Below are 17,086 nucleotides of genomic sequence, written 5' to 3'. Positions count from 1 at the left end.
TTGCATTTCATCTCTTTTTTTTTTTTTTTTTTTTTTTTTAATTTTGTCCCCCACAATCGTTGACTGAAGTAGTGGCAGCCAGCCAGCTATACTGTAAAATTTGTCGCTTTTGTTTCGACTTTTTTGTACTTACCGACATGATCGTTTTCAGCACCTTTTTGAGTTTTCAAGCGTTGAAAATAACGCTCCAATATCGTACGATCAATCGTATGCAAATAATACGATACTGGTTTGCAAGTCCACGAGACCGAACCCTTGAGTGGTGGTATTTCGCTGACATGCATTATTGTGCCGATGTCGCTGAGATTTCTGTGAACGAGAAAATAGGAAAAAAAATATTATTTAAAAAGTATGTAAACATAAACATTACAACAAAAGCTATATAATGCAAACTTTCAAACTTTTCGCAAACTTTATAAAAGTTCGGCATATTTTCATCCAAATTTCAAACTTTTTTATCACAATATCGAGGACAGTTCTGGGTATAGCTGACAAAATATAAAACTAGAGTTCTCAGAAAACTAACAAATTTGTTACTTACTACTGAGAAATTTAGAAAGTAAGCATACCCTGTTTTTACAAAATGAGTTCCGCGTATGAAAAACGATTTGAGGCAGTGTTCCTATGTACTTTACACACTAAAAGTCCAAAAATTTCAAGTGCATCTGCATCAAAAAATTGTATCTGAAGAACTCGAAGACGTTCATAAAGAATTGGGTACAACGATATACCGAAGTCAAAAACCTTGACGACTTCCCCGAAAAAGGCTAAAAAAAATACAAATTTCCAAAGCAAGATCAGAAGATCATTGATTTGATTGACAAATTCGAACTTATCGTTGCGTATCGTTGAAGCAGTGAAGTGGTGTTAATGTAGCCAAAAACACGATTCCAAGATGTTTACATGCAGAAGACCACAAATTCTGAAGCACATTGAAAAAAACGGCTGCTGTCATTATCACACATTGTAGACTTGCACAGGCGTCGGCAAATTCCGAATGGAACTAGGCAAACGTAATATTCACGGATTAAACTCCCTTTCCGGCGAATAGTTGCATACGTCTATGCAGGTACACTTTTAATAATCGACAACTTCAACGAACAGGTACCATAAGTATCCAGTTAGGGTCATGTTTGGGACTACCTCCCCAAAAATGAATTTGGTCGTTTAGTTATGTTTACCGCCAATTTGAATGCTGTTTTTATTCATCAAAGTCATTTACCAAAAACCATTGTTGCCGTCAGCTGCGAATATGTTTGGAAGAACTAGCTAACTTTGGATTTTACGATCCCAAGTATCGAAGCCGAAGGTGTGTCGAGTGGAAACAGCAAATGGGATTGAAATGTTGGATTGGCTTTCACAGTCGCCTGATGCCAACCTTATTCAAAATGGTTGGGCAATATTCAAACAAAAACTCAAATTTATGGACGTTCAAGCAGGTATCAGGGCGAATTATGTTTCCGGTTAAACGGGTGCAAACGGGGGGGAGTTTTTTACTCTCCGGACAAACCATTCCTGCGACGGCAGCTCTAATGATGCATTACTCCTTTTAAACCTCCATCCACAAAAAACAAAAAAAAAGCAAATTCAGCTGATTTGGAGCTCTACAACTGGGGCAGAAGTCAACACAAAGTATGACTCAAAGATGTGAAGCTATTACAGCTAATGGTGGTGACTATACATTTCATTGAATGCATTGCGTATTATAAATATTATAAGTCCGTATAATGCCGTTTGTGAGAATCTAAGTGGGAAAATGGTTCCTAGTTTCAAGTTATGACGGTCACGCTTCTATTAGACAGACTGTATAAGAAAGTTTGAACTGGCTCAAAATTCACTTCTGCGTGCTCAGAGTTTTAGAAGTTCTGATTGATATGAAAGGAATTCTATATACACAAGGGACAAATATTTCTAGAAGCAGCCGCGATGAGTGGAATTAGGATCGTTCAAGTAACGCGACTCTCCTTGGATTGATTAACCAATTAGTAATCTGTCTTAAATCACTATGAAAAAATAATTCTGGCAGAATCGGTATTTACCCCACTGGATGCAATCAAGAATACAATCTCCTCAAAATATCTACGAATTGCGAATTGCAGATGGAGGGATCGCACAACCTGTAAAGTCAACCAAACGTTATGACCCAACATTGGCGTATATGAAACGTGGGGATACCTGCAAACCCACGGCGGTAATAACTGGCTTCTGGTTTATCCAACATATACTGCTATAGTTAATCAATGTGTAATCTTTCAAAAGTGTTTGAAAAAAATTTTTGCCAGATTAGACAAAATCTGATTAAAAAAAATATAATACCAAACCATCAATTTGGATTTAGACGACAGCATTCAACTGTGCAACAAGCCCACAGAATTATAACCAAAATACTAAATGATATGGATAATAAAAGGTTCTGTATAGCTGTCTGGCCGCCGTGGCTGAATGGGTTGGTGCGTGACTACCATTCGGAATTCAGAGAGAGAACGTCGGTTCGAATCTCGATGAAAGATCAAAAATTAAGAAAAAGTTTTTTCTAATAGCGGTCGCCCCTCGGCAGGCAATGGCAAATCTTCGAGTGTATTTCTGAAATGAAAAGGCTCCTCATAAAAAATATCTGCAGTTCGGCTTGAAACTTTAGGTCCCTCCATTTATGGAACAACATCAAGACGCACACCACAAATAGGAGGAGGAGCTTGGCCAAACAACCAAAAAAGGGTGTACGCGCCAATTATGTATGTGTGTGTATAGCTGTCTACCTGGATATTGGAAAAGCTTTTGACAGGGTGTGGCATAAAGGACTACTGCATAAGCTAAGCGAAATATTACCACGGAATCACTTCACCATTCTCAAAAGTTACCTGGAAAACCGACATTTTTTTATTAAGTTTGAAGACGAATGCTCATGCATGATGCAAATGACAGCAGGTTTACCTCAACGTAGTGCCCTAGGGGCTCTATTGTACCTGATATTTACAACAGATATACCGATCCCAAAAACAAAAAATTGCATTATAGCCACATTTGCGGATGACAAGGTTTTAATGGCATCAGATAAAATAGAAAAAAAGCTACTGGCATTCTTCAACAAACAATAAATAACACTGTATCATGGCTCGATAAATGGGGAATAGAAGTCAACAACGATACAACGGAACAAGTAGATAAATATACAAATAGAGAGCCGTGTTTCTTAGGCTAACAATTAAAAACCATGAAATAAAAATCCTTCCTAGTGCAAAGTACCTTGGCATAACCATAGATGAAAAACTAAATTAGAAACGACATATAAAAAACAAACGAAATGAAATCAAAAACAAATTCAGACAGCTATACTGGCTGTTGGCTAAAAATTCAAAACTGCCCTACGGAAGGCGAGGATGTTAGCCCTTGGCAAACCGCCATTTCAACCAACAAATCAAACAACTCGTCCGCGTAATAGATTTTGCTGGTAGTTCACGCATCTCTTACTATGATTTTCGAAGACGCAATCGTGTAGCAGTGGGCTTTGAGGACCAGCTAGCAGACAGCGCTTTCATGAGCCATGAACTGATGTTTTGTTTTTATGACACAAAATCGACCTCGACCTACACAACCTGTTATATGATCCGCATGAAACTAACCATCTATTAAATTGTCCTATTAACCCGACTTCGAATAGGCTCATTTCTTGGGCCAACGGTTGGATCATATCGATGACAATAACTGATCAACAAACTGACCCAGATGAGTTTTGTTAAGCTCCCACAACAATCGAGATCCCAGAAGCAGATCACTACTGAAGCCCATAAAAAGAGTTCAATAGGAAGTACTCATATAAAATTAAGTTTTATAATCATAAAACTCATTCGAGGAAAAAAATAGTGATAATTGTGCCAACAGCATAGGAAGCGCGATTTGTCATTACTTCTTGAGATTGTAATACAAATGGCTATATGGCGTGGCCGGCAACTATTAAATAAATCTTTACTGTGATTATAAAGACTTGATCAGCTTTTTTGATCAGCGTTGGATCGTAACAGTTAGTGTCATAATCGGTTTTAGAGCTATTTTTGAAAGTAAACAACAAATTTCGCAACATTGATAATATTAACGAATCAACTTTAGAAATTGTTCTATACCTAAAAACGCAATCCAAGAATAATTTTCTATTCGTTTAGCGACTCACCTTTGGTTTAAATTCTTATTAAAACCATGAGAGTTTCTATTTATCAAAATCTGAAATTCTATTTCATCCAAAAAAATATATTGCAACACTTTCACTTACCTATCAGTTATGCGAAAATTCAGCGGACAAAATGATTTCGACGATACAATACGTGCACCGTCACGCAAATCTGCGAAACGTTCCTTCAGCTGATGATCTACATTCGGCCCGAATGCAAAGTTATTTACGAAAACCAACGAAGATGAAGTAATTTTCTCACGATGTTCATCGACTAAAAAATCGCCTTTAATTAATTTATAATCGCAATAACGTTTCCCGAACCACGCCATAAATTGCCGAAAATACATATCCATACGTTCGGCATAACGGGCCGGCGTATCCGCCTTTTCGATGCCCACGCATGCCTTAAGCGGAAACGAGCCAGCCATTTGTAACACGACTTGACCGACGCCGGAACCCAAATCAATGAATGTATCATCGTTTGTGACATTCACATGTTTGATCATCTGTTGGACGAGTTCGTATGATGTTTCACCATAGACCTCGGGCGAGAAGGGTTCGTAATTGTTGAGTTTATCCGGATCGAGTACGGCAGCATTATAGACTAATTGCAGTATATGTCTGAGTAAGCTGGGATGAGCGAATTTATTCAGACGCTCAGCGGGCAGTGAAGTTCCTTTTTCCTAAGGGAGGAATAGAGAGATAGGGAGAGAAAGAAATATTTAGATTAATATTCATTTTATTATTATAATTTTGTGAATTTTGTCATAGATATTAAATGAAATTCTCAGTCGCGGAAGAACTTCTCACAAAAAATTCTAATACTGAAATTTATCTGATATTTTCTCGAAATTAGTTTTCTATTGATTGAAATCAAGGCATATAACAGCGTACATTGTACCTGACACTTTCATTGTACGTGAAGTTTAAGGGAAGGTGGACTATCAATTCAAGCTTTAACAGATGAGGTTTTTTTTGTTAATTTAAATAATGGAAACAAAGAAGTGCTCTTAGAGCTTAATTTAAAGCAACCACGTGACCACTTGAATGCACTCAACGATTTCTTTTGGATTCAAACTTTTCTGAAGAGATCCATAAGCTATGATCAGATTATTTCAGTAAAGTAGTAATTCATAAGTTGCTGGTATTTTGGAACCTCCAGTAATAGGGGAAGTAAAGCCTTCAGTAAAAAGACCACGAAATAAGACATTACTTTGTATCAATAAATTTCGTGTTCTGAGTATCTTTCAGGGATTCTGTTGTTAGATTACAGATCGCGGATATATGCTCAAAAATGTATTTGTATGGAGACTGACATTCTTTGAAGACGATGGATCAGTACAAGTCCGTCTTTATGAAGTATATAAGAGTTGCAAAGAGGATTCGCTAAACCCAGAATTGTTCTCAGATCCATAGGCCGATTGGCAGTCAATTGTGCTTCGTTTGGGCCCCACGCATGGCTTTGTCGGGACACAGTAGCTTTCTTTTGAAACTGCTTAGCTGAGAGTTTGCAGAGAACATTCAATGTTTTACAATAAGTTTAATACTGTCTCCTCGACGTTGTGATCAGTTTTGTTATTAGAAGATTTTTACTATGGTAATTGCGGTACAACTGAGCGGACTTAGGTTGGGTTAGGATATGATAAGGCGCCTATCCACACACTTAAACATAAAGCGAAGAATAGGCTGTTGCAGCACTACTCGTTAACGTATAAAAGAGAATTGGAAGCTAAGAAAGGAGATCTTGAACGGTTCCGATATAATATATTCTTTAGGGAAACATTACCTGTCCAATATCTTTACCTCGTCGTCTACGAAACAGTAACTACAATTGGGACTAGAAAACAGGTTGAGTTTGACCGTATTTGTGTGAAAAGTCTGTGCAAAAGTAAAAACTACTTAATAGTTTGGGGTAAACCTTTTTTAGTTTTCGACATAGTCTCCTTTTAGACTTCTACACTTCGTCCAACTCTGTTCTACTTTGTTGATCCCTTCCGAATAATAGGATTGTCCAAATATGTTTTCTACAAGCCATTTCTCCAACTTGGGGAACAAATAGTAGTTAGAGAGATGTGAGAGAGCCAAATTTGGAGAATAGGAGCGATGTGGAATGAGTTGGAACCCTATTTCCATTCATTTTGTGACCACAACTGCTGAAGCGTGAGCGACTTCCTCAATTCAGATGAGTCCCAAACATAAATAAATAGACCGATCTTCCCCGAGATGCAACTAACTAAACATAACTTCGATACGCGCCAGTAATGCCATCTCTCTGACTTTGCACGGACTTTTCACACGACCCTCGTATACGAGTATTACATCAGACAGTGTTTAGTGCAGACCACATCACTAATGCAAATTGCGACAGGATGAGCTTCGAAAGCTTCATGGTGTTCAAACAGCATTTGATAGTATGACTTAAGGCTCAGTGACAGCTAAAGAATACCATCTTTGATCGAAGAGTGTATTATCTGTTTATTAGACATAAAATTTTCTGCAATGCCGCTGAGACCAATAAAGTAGCCCCACAATTAGTTTTAAGTGAACTCTCAATAGACTACAGCTTTGATTTATGCCTAGCTAGCGGAATAACTGTGGACGTTTTTGATACCTGCAATACACTACAGTAATCGGGCAGCCTAAATTGTCTCTTCTTATTCTTCTTAATATGAGCTATGAGCATGTTTAAGACCTAAAATTTTACCAGGCTTTATGTGCAGTTTGCCAGTATTTGAATATGATTTACAAAATTTAAAATTAAGATCGAAAGTATGCAATACTTACCAATGCAACAATACTGTCTACAGCCTTGTTGAATCGATCGACAAGATTTGTCATAGTCTTGTAGCAGGCAGTGTCAATTTGATGGAGATTAATCTCTTCGAATGCGGATGAGATGCTCGGCAATTCTTCGCACACGAACTTGATCGTGTCGATAATATCGATGCCATTGTCGTGTTTGTCCTGACCGCTGCCAACTTGTAGGGGCCACGCGAAAGTGACCACTTCAGAGGAGCCAGCAGGAGAACGCAACACCAAATCTTTGACTTGTGGTGTTGCCATATTGTGTGTCTATTTGGCGCTGCAATGTTGACGTTGATAATGGCGACCGCCGTTCTATTTTACATATGCTCAGCAAACGAGCCGGCCAATCAGCCAGTCAGTCAATCAGTCAAATAAGCAGCAGGCAGCCAATTGGCAGTGGTTGCTATGATTTAATAAATTTTTGTTTTTGCTTTTGCTTTTTTGATGTTGTTCTTTGTTGTTTCGCTTTAAGGACTACGATGTGTGTAATGATGCAGCGTTGCGATGCGTGCGGAGAGTGAGTGATGCGAGCGTGTAGGCGAGCGGACGAGCGGGTGGGCGTACGGGTGCGTTGGTACAGCGGTTGGCGCGTGTCAGTCGACGGTGCCTGAAACTTTACTCCACTCAGCTATGATGATAATTTTGCGACTTTCCGACAACTGCACCGGCTACGACAACCGAAACCCAACACCACCAACAACAATACCGACGACACACCGCCACCAACACCACCAACGACACAATGGCGTTGCCGGCGATTAGTGTTACGTAACGTTATAAGAGTTACCAAAGTGTCAGCGCAAAACCAATCGCTCGGTGTATGCACTTTGGCTTCGAGTAACGCACAAGGCTTTGAAGCTGTTTCACGGATTCACCACCTAACAGCGCGCAGAGGATTCAATTTTCAGGATGCGCATGGATTTTATTGGAGAATTTGCTCCGAGCCAGACGAAGTGATGTTAGGTAGATTGATTGTATGCCGACGCTTAGCGCTTTTGTGCGTTTGGTGGAAATGGCGCGCGATCTTTCTCTCTCTGTCGCTCTCTTTTCCTTCCTCTCACTCTCTCTCTCAATGTCAAAATGCTTTTCTGCCACTTTCGTACTGTGGGCTGCGCTTACTGTTGCTTTTACTGCGTGCTGCTTGTTTTTCGTGGGTGTTGTGCTGATTTTTGATGAACTTATTGTTGTAATTTGTACTTTTTTCCAACTTTTTACTTATTACACTTTTTAAACCTAATATTTTATTTCTTTTACTTCGATATATATATTTTTATTTTTATTAAATTTTTTCATTTAGGTGTCTTATGTTCAACTCAATTATGTAGGTATGTGTGTGGGTGTCATTTAATAATTTATGAAAACGAGTGATTGGTGGTGATACTGAGAATCTGCTTCGCTTGCTAATGATTACGAGAGTAGAAAATAAAACAGGTTAAACGTTTCAAAGAAAACAAAAATAAATAAATAAACAAAGACACGAATATCTTTGTATCTAACTAAATATAAAAGAAACAATTTTGCGGAGAAATAACAACAGCAACCACATTTTATGTACTGTAAGTTAGATTGTTGTGTGAGTTGAGGTAAGTGAAAGTAAGCGCTCTGACGCTGGTGATGATGTGGATGAATGGCGGAAGGAGTCGTAGATTTCGAGTGATGAAAATCGTTATTTCAAAATGTTTAACAAAGTGTTGGCACAGCTAGAATTGTAATTTTATACAACAGCCGAATGAAATGTGCAATTTTAGTGCATCTCAAGTTACTCTCACTGTCAAGTTCAAACTGAACACCTAAGGGATGAACGTGATTTCAGATTCAACTAAGCAGATAACACATAAATATCCGATTACATACATTAGTCGGAGTATGCAAACTGCTTTCCTCAAGATAAGTTACTGTCGATAAGTAACTGCGAATGTTTATCATAACTTAGTGGATGATGGGCAAATTCGCTCAGCTCTCTAAAGAAATTTATACTGCAGAGTTAAAATTGTACATTAACAGCGATTACCGACCAAATATTGTTAGTGTTGTTGTTGTTTTAATATCATTAAATATGCCGCATAATTTCTTGGCCGGTGACCAATCGGTTGTGAATGATATTTCATTGAAATTCTTAAAAATTAATAAAAGATATCATTTATTGCATGAAACTAATCCAAAACTGCAATATTGCGACTACTTTGAATGAGTTACGCAGTGAAGAGAATTTTGTACTCTGCCCGAAACTGTCACGTTTCAATGAACTTAAGTATTACTTTCAGTGCTCCATAATGAAAAAAAACCCTTGGCTTACTGTTCTTTATGTATGCCTATGCAATTGTAATAATTCTTTATTTTCGGAATGAAACGCAGAGAGCACAGAGATATTACAATGTTATGCTTATTATTTGAAAGATTTGCCTTGAAAGTACATAGAAGGCATACGTGAATAATGGCTTGGCATTCTGTAGCAGAAATGCTAAAATGAGAGCATGTAACGATCAGTTAGCTGGTACCAATTCATATTTCATTCATATATTCATTCATGGCTACTATTCATTTTTTAGGCAGAGATCGAAATCTGTGCTTGTAGACCTTTGATTTTTTTTCTAGAAAACATCCATCAAAGCTTGTGACAACGATTGTGGCAGTTTCTTGCGCTCGAACACATTTAATTCCCTTTCTACCATTTGCTTTGTTTTCTTTACACCTATGCAGCTATCTGTTAGTCAAGTGTTGGTCAGTTGTCTGTTTTTTTATATGATACGCATTGTTTCAATAAACCGATTTTCGAAAATGATTTTGGTGGAATATGGAGGAGCGCATGCGCATGAGCGAGTATTTTTTTTTTCTTTTTAATCTTTTTTGTTTTGAAAAAAGAGTTCTGCGATCTTTCTTTTAGCATAAAAATTAAATAATTTTTTCGCGAACAAATTGTTATTATTATTTTATATTAGTGTTCATTTCGCAATAAATTTATATGTGTTTTTGGTTGCGTATGTACGCGCGTTACAATTTTTTTTGGTTAACGAACTGTTTTATTTTACGTTATTTTATTAATTGTTTGTTCTCTATAGTTTTTATTTTTGTTTGGTTTTTTTTCAACGAGAAGTACGAGTAATTGCAAAGTAGTCTGTAAAAGAAAGAAACAGAAAGGGTAAACACAAATAAATAAGGCATAAAATAATTCATAGGAAATATAATATAAATATGAATGCTGCATGTATGAATACGATATGTGAATATCAATATGAATAAATATTTAGCCATGAAGAGCGAGTACTAGCGCAAATAAATGAGAGCGCAATTATATTATGAGGAGATAATAAGGCAATGCGAAAAAGGATACAACATAAGAAAAAAATAGTTTTAAAAAATTTAAATGAATTACAATAAATCATATGAAAGGGTTATGGAAAATCAGATGAAAGTTAGAATTTTTATAAATTTAATTTTTTCCCCAAAATACTTGAAATACATGTTTACCTATAATTAAAAAAAAAAAATTTCAATAGTAATAACATCATATACGTAAATAGTAACAAGTATATTTTATATGTTTTCAGCACGTGACTATATATAATCTAAAGGTAAATAAATGTATAAGTAAGAGAATTTAGTGCTTATTATATTTAAGATATAGAGAGCTGTGATTCTTAATTTTGTTATTATGCAGATAAACAGGGAATTTACGTTTTTTTTTTAATATAAATATTATTATTATTTTTCTAATATAAATATTTATTTTTAATAAATATTAAGAAAAATAGAAAGAAAAATATGAAGAATGATGTGAGGAAAATTTTGAAAATTAAATAGAAAATATAAATAAAATGTTTTATTAATTAAGACAAGAAAGAAATAAAAAAAATTATAAATTAAGATAAAACAACACGATATTTTATATGAATTGAAAACTAAAAACTTCTAAACTAAAAAAAAAAATATAAAAAAACAATAATAAATGTTGTAACTTCAGATGAAACAATGAAATATTTTATGTGAATTGAAAATTAAAAAATTCTAACGAAATAAAAATTTGTATAAATTAATATAAAACAATAATTTATGCAAATTGAAAATTAAAATATTCTAAATTTGAAAAATTAAAAAAAAGAGATACAATGTTGTACAAATTAAGATAAAACAGGATATTATATGAATTAAATTAAAAATATATATATATTTTATGTTTTTTTTATTTTTTTTTTTTTTTATATCACCCCTTTATTTATTACAGTCTGTTATATATTAACAATATGTAATTTTTGTACAATTTGGATCTATTATGTTCTTTTACCAATGTAAGAAGAATCTGTTATAATTCTTTTTTTTTTTTTTTTGTTTTTTGTAATTACACTGTAAATCTTACAGTTAGATCAGTCGGTGTGAGTTGCTTTAATCTTCGTTTGATATTTTCTGTCGGTACTATTTTACGCATTTGTTCGTTTTGGTGGACTGACAGTCGCTGGATATGCTTAGTGCTACATTTTGTGATTGTTTCTGGGATATTGTCTATGTTTAAGTCACGATGTATGGCTTCATTGGAAATGAACCAACGAGCATTTGTTATATTTCGTAATAATTTGGATTGTGTTCGCTGTATGAGCTGAAGATTAGTGTTTTTAGCCGTTTCCCATATTTCTAGTCCGCTATTAATATTTGAAGTGTAAAGGTCGCCAGTTTTTCGTCATTGTTTGATGTCATTAATACAGTATCATCCGTAAACGTTGCTATCATTGCATTATCTGTTGTCGGAGTTGGCACATCTGCGGTGTATATTAGATATAAAAGAGGACCTAATACACTGCCTTGCGGTACTCCAGCTGTCATTGGTAGAATATCGGAATATTCGTCTTCATATATACAATTTTCGATCAGTTATGTAGCTCTTCAAAATTTCAAAGTAGTTTTGTGGAAAGATTCGTTTGAGCTTATGCAAAAGTCCTTTATGCCAAACTTTATCAAAGGCTTTTGCAATGTCCAGGTATACAGCTACCCAATATTTTTTGTCATTCATATCGTTAAGTATTTTGTTAGCAACCCTGTGGATTTGTTGGACTGTTGAGTGTTGCCGTCTAAATCCGAATTGATGGCTTGGTATCCCTTTTTTTGCTGTCAAAATTGGTTCTAATCGGTTGAACAATATTTTTTCAAACACCTTTGAAAGTATAATATTGGCAATAAGCTGATGGGTCGATATGAGGCAGTTTTGGTGGCATCTTTTCCTGGTTTGGGTATGGCGGTAATTTGAGCAATTTTCCATAGTCGTGAGAAGTATTTAGTCTCTAACATGCAATTAAATATATTTCTTATGAATTGCAATGCTATTTCAGGTAACTCTTTTAAAATTTTTCCGTTTATTAGATCATATCCTGGAGCTTTTTTATCGTTTAGCTGTCTTATTTAATTTTTAATTTCGCTTACGGTGGACTTTCTTGTTTTAATTTGCGGAACGTTTATTATGTTATCAGATTTAATGTTAATGTTTTGATTATCCATTTCACTTGTAAATGTGTCTAAGAAGTGTTTGGCTAGGGTATCGGCTTTTTCTTTGCTTGTTATTGTCCATATTTTATGTAAAGTAAAAAAACATTTTGAGTTTAAAAACAATAAAAATAAAGAAATAAGGTTTTTTATAAATTAAGATAAAACAACAAGATGTTTTATGTATACTAAAAATTAAAAAATTCTAAATTTAAAAAATATTCAAATAAAGATATACAACTTTTTTAAAATAAAGATAAAAAATATATATATTAGGTCGAAACAAAAGTTTCATTTAAACTAAAAATTAAAAAATTTCAAATTTAAATAACATATTTCTAAATTTCAAAACAGCGTAAAAGAATTTAAAAATGTGCAAAAATATTAAAAAAAAATGTGTAATTACAAATAAAGGTTATTGAAAAATGGAAATACAAAATTTTATGAATTAAGATAAACTTTGTAAATTGAAAAATAAAAAAATACGTAATTCAAAAAGTATTAAAAAACATTATAAGAAAATTAAAATAAAAATAGTAAAAATTATAATAAAACGAATATAACAAAGCTAAAAATCTTATAAAAACAAAAAAAAGCAGAAAAATAAAAATTGCTGAAAAACGATATAAATAAGTTTAAACCAAAAAAAATTTAAATGTCTTACAAAACAAATCAAGTACAAAAATGAGAGTCGATGAAAAACGATTAAATAAATTAAAATTAAAGAACTAAATTTTTAACTGTGGTACAAGTAAGCAATGACAACCTAAATTGGACTTTATTGCGCATTCAAAAAAAGCGAAATTTAGAAAGTATTTAAAACAGGGTTAAAACAAATATAAAAAATATGAGGAAATAAAAACTTGTGTAAAAAATACAAAAATTAAATAACAAAAATACTAAAAAAAAATCAAACAAATAAAATTTTACAAAAAAAAATTAAATTTATTTAAATTTTACAAAAAAATTGAAAGAAAAGTGGAAAATGCACAATGAAATAAAAAAAAATCAAAACCAAAAATTAAATAATTTAAGGGGTTATACGCAGTTATGACTTTCAAAAAAAAATCGATTTTTTTTTATTGCATTTTTGTAATGTACATATATTCAAAAGTATACGCACGAAATTTGAAGTAGATCTAAGCAATACTTTCGGAGTTATAAATAAATATGTAGAGATGCCTCAGCACGTTTTAAGGTAGGTATTAAAACTTTAAACGTGTTTTTTTCAAAACGGCATTTTTCAAGTCGGTGTACACGATATCTCGAAAACGGATTGTTTGATCGGTCAACCGTTTTAACTCAATCTTTAAAGATACATTTTCTAGTAATTAATCGTTCCTTTTGTAAATCTGATACTTATTTTCCATTTTATAATCAATTTACGGCCAAATTTTAACGTAAAAATCGAAATCATTTCTTTTAAAAGCTGCCATTTTGTGAAAATTTACTATTTTGATTAGCCGAACGATTAATTACTAGATAATCTAATATATTACAATAACAAAATTTGTTTGGTTTTTTGATTTCAGATAATCCAATCCTGAGTTACGATGCACACCGTAAATCGTCTTTTTTTAAAGGAGGTTCCAGAAATCGCCTGCAGCGCGCTCTATAATCAACATTTTCATAAATAAAAAATTTTGTTACGTTCTTGAAGGATGCTTTTATAACCGCCAAAAATTTTCAAATTAAATATTCTGAAGTTTCTTCAGGATAAATCCTTGACAACCCGTCTTTTATTTGCTTCATAACTGCGTATAACCCCTTAAGGAAGATATCAGAAAATAGTTAAAACTTAAATAAGCAATGACAACCACCAATTTTAAAAATGCGAAATTTAGAAATTATTACAAAAAAGAGTTATAAAAATGTAAAAGAATATATATAATAAAAAAACTAAAATTGTATGAAAAAAATAAAAAAAATATAAAAAACGACAAAAATTTTATAAAAAATTTAAATTAAAAATAAAAAAAATTCTATAAAACAAATAAAAATTTTACAAACGGCAAAACAAAACTATTTAAAAAATAAAAAAAAATAAATATTTACAAAAAATATGTATAAAAAAGTCTTACAAAACAATTTTAAGAAAAGTGAAAAATGAACAACGAAAAAAAAATTAAAACAAAAAATTAAATAAAACAAGAAAGATATAAGAATATTTAAAACATTAAAAATTGCACAGTAAGCAGTGCTGATAAACAAGCAATGCCAACAAGATTTGAAGTTTAGAAAAGTGGAAAAATAAACTAACGTACGAACTCAACACTCAAAACCCATACACACCAATTTTCGCAACATCATTAAACACAGCCCAATCTGTTCTACTTCTACTTTAGTCTATGGGAGCTTTGTCAAACTGCTATCATAAAATGCCTGAGTGCGAAAAAAGTGCTCACGGCCAGAACATAAATATTTATAGAAAACAATTATTTTAACAAAAATAAATTTTTTAATTTCATAAAAGGGTCAAGGGTTTTTGGGTCAAATTTACCATCAAACTACATTTAAAGCTACTCTTCAAGAATTTAAGCCTAATTTAGTTCGACCAAAATTTGTGAAATCGGATGTAAATCTCTCACACAGCATTTAAATGTTTATTAGCCAGCCATGTTGTTGTTTAGAGTCCTTAACTGCACACTTCATCAAAATGTATGCGCCCGCCAGACACGAGACAAATAAATTAGCAATAAACCAACAAATGAATGAATGAATGACCGAGCACAAATGTCAAGGAAAATTTTATGAATTGCTGCTGTGAGGCCAGGACAACGTGCACACACGCACACACATCCCACTGCATGAAATGTGGAAGTTTTTGGGAAATGAAAATAGAAAATGTTTTGTACTATGTAATATATTCACGTGCATATGGACGTATGTGTATGTGTGTGTAGTGGTGTATTTAAGTGGCATAAATACAATGCCGATGGAGAGCAATTTAGAGGGAGCAATGCCACCGCAGAGAAGAGCCAATTTAAAAAAAAGCTTAAATAGATGCAGGCCAATTTATGCACAAAATATATTCTCTGACACACACAGATGCAAAAGCTTGTGGGTATGAGTTACTTATGTAAGATTGTGCATATGGTTGGTATGTGCTTACACGAGTAAATATATTATATTATATAAATATTTAATTCTATTGATTGGCTTGGTACAGAACTGTGTGTGCGTGCAATATTAAATAAACAAATGTTTATAAGCAAATTTGCATAAATGCAATTTCGAGTTTACGATTTGTGGATGTATATGAAATTTGCATGACATATGCTTGCATAATGAATGCGATAATAAAGTTTTCTCTATTCTACAGGTATACCTGTGTGGACAATAGTAGCAGGGCGACACATTGTAAAGTTTTTATTATGTACTTTTTGGGTGTTTGGTCGAGCTCCTCCTCCTATTTGTGGTGTGCGTCTTGATGTTGTTCCACAAATGGAGGGGCCTACAGTTTCAAACCGACTCCGAACGGCAGATATTTTTTATGAGGAGCATTTCCATGGCAGAAATACACTCGGAGGTTTGTCATTGCCTGCCGAGGGGCGACCGCTATTAGAAAAATGTTTTTTTTAATTTTGCTGTTTCACCGAGATTCGAACCTACGTGCCCTCCGTGAATTCCGAATGGTAGTCACGCACCACCCCATTTGGCTACGGCGGCCGCCGTAAATATATATAGTTAATAAACTATATTACAAGAAAGCACCTGTGGAGAAATCTACACCGGTTATTTTTATTTGATTTTATATTTCATTTTTATTCTTTTATTTCATTTTTTATTTCAGTTTTCTAATATTATTTTTTTTCTCGTTTTTGTATTATTATTTCTTAATTTAATTTGTTTATTTTTTTCATATTTAAAATATATATATATATATATGTATATATATATATGTAGTTAATAAACTACAACAAAACACCTGTGGAAAAATCTACACCTGTGTGCCCAATAATATTAGTAAAGTTTTAATTATTTATTTTGTTTTGGCTATTTTTTTTCATCAGTTTTTTTTTAGTTTCTTTAGTTCATTTTTATTTGTTTTTAATTGTTTTGTTTTTTATTTATAAAAATATACTTAATAAAATCCAAGAAACCCCATATAATTGAAAAATTTTATATTTTGTACAAAATTTAAAAAAATACATTCAACAAATTTTCACCAAAATTCGAGATTTTGTAATCAGAATTTTTAGAGTATGCAGTTTTATAGCTCAATGAACATCGCGTTGATTGAACTTTTTTGTTTTTTTGCTGGCAGTGTTAGGAGTTTTCTCCATATACAAATGATTGAAGAATTCGTAGAGAACGACCGAACTTCGGCTTCGGCCATGTTCGCCCGCAAACTTTCTGTTCGGTCAAAAAGGAGTCGAAGTTTGGTCGGACATTTCATTATTTTGACTTTGAGTTTTAGTAACATTTTTGGAATAAAGGTATGAAATTCAATTTTTCTAAATTGCTTTGAAATATATTCTGCTCCTCCATAGAGTGTAGCTGGTGAACAATTATTCACTACTGCAAGTTAACTTTATACCGATAGACGGGGTCGCTAACAAGCTGATAATGCCGGTAAGCTATTATTGGCCCAAGGAGCCTTAACTTAGTTCCCATAAAATGTTATTTTTCGTGATGAATGCAAAT

The 17,086-nt window shown here is 33.4% G+C and overlaps 1 protein-coding gene across 6 annotated transcripts in view; it reads right to left on the bottom strand.

Moving 5' to 3' along the window:
• The window catches only part of LOC128862008 (histone-lysine N-methyltransferase, H3 lysine-79 specific), a 145,399-nt gene that overhangs the window by 38,058 nt on the left and 90,255 nt on the right, over window positions 1–17,086 (bottom strand). Inside the window, exons 3-6 of one of the 6 annotated variants that reach the window (XM_054100387.1) lie at window positions 9,548–10,085; window positions 6,950–8,370; window positions 4,265–4,848; window positions 134–309 (exon numbers count right to left, since the gene is read on the bottom strand). In XM_054100387.1, the coding sequence (XP_053956362.1) occupies window positions 134–309; window positions 4,265–4,848; window positions 6,950–7,228 (1,039 nt within the window). In that variant the 5' untranslated portion in view covers window positions 7,229–8,370; window positions 9,548–10,085. The remainder of the gene's footprint in view (window positions 1–133; window positions 310–4,264; window positions 4,849–6,949; window positions 8,371–9,547; window positions 10,086–17,086) is intronic. The other 5 variants (XM_054100398.1, XM_054100413.1, XM_054100404.1 and 2 more) reach the window with 5 other exon arrangements.

The sequence above is a fragment of the Anastrepha ludens genome, chromosome 2 (assembly GCF_028408465.1).
Source record: "Anastrepha ludens isolate Willacy chromosome 2, idAnaLude1.1, whole genome shotgun sequence".
NCBI lineage: Eukaryota > Metazoa > Arthropoda > Insecta > Diptera > Tephritidae > Anastrepha > Anastrepha ludens.
Note: the sequence above shows the minus strand (reverse complement) of the source record. Positions and strands in the feature narration are given on the sequence as shown.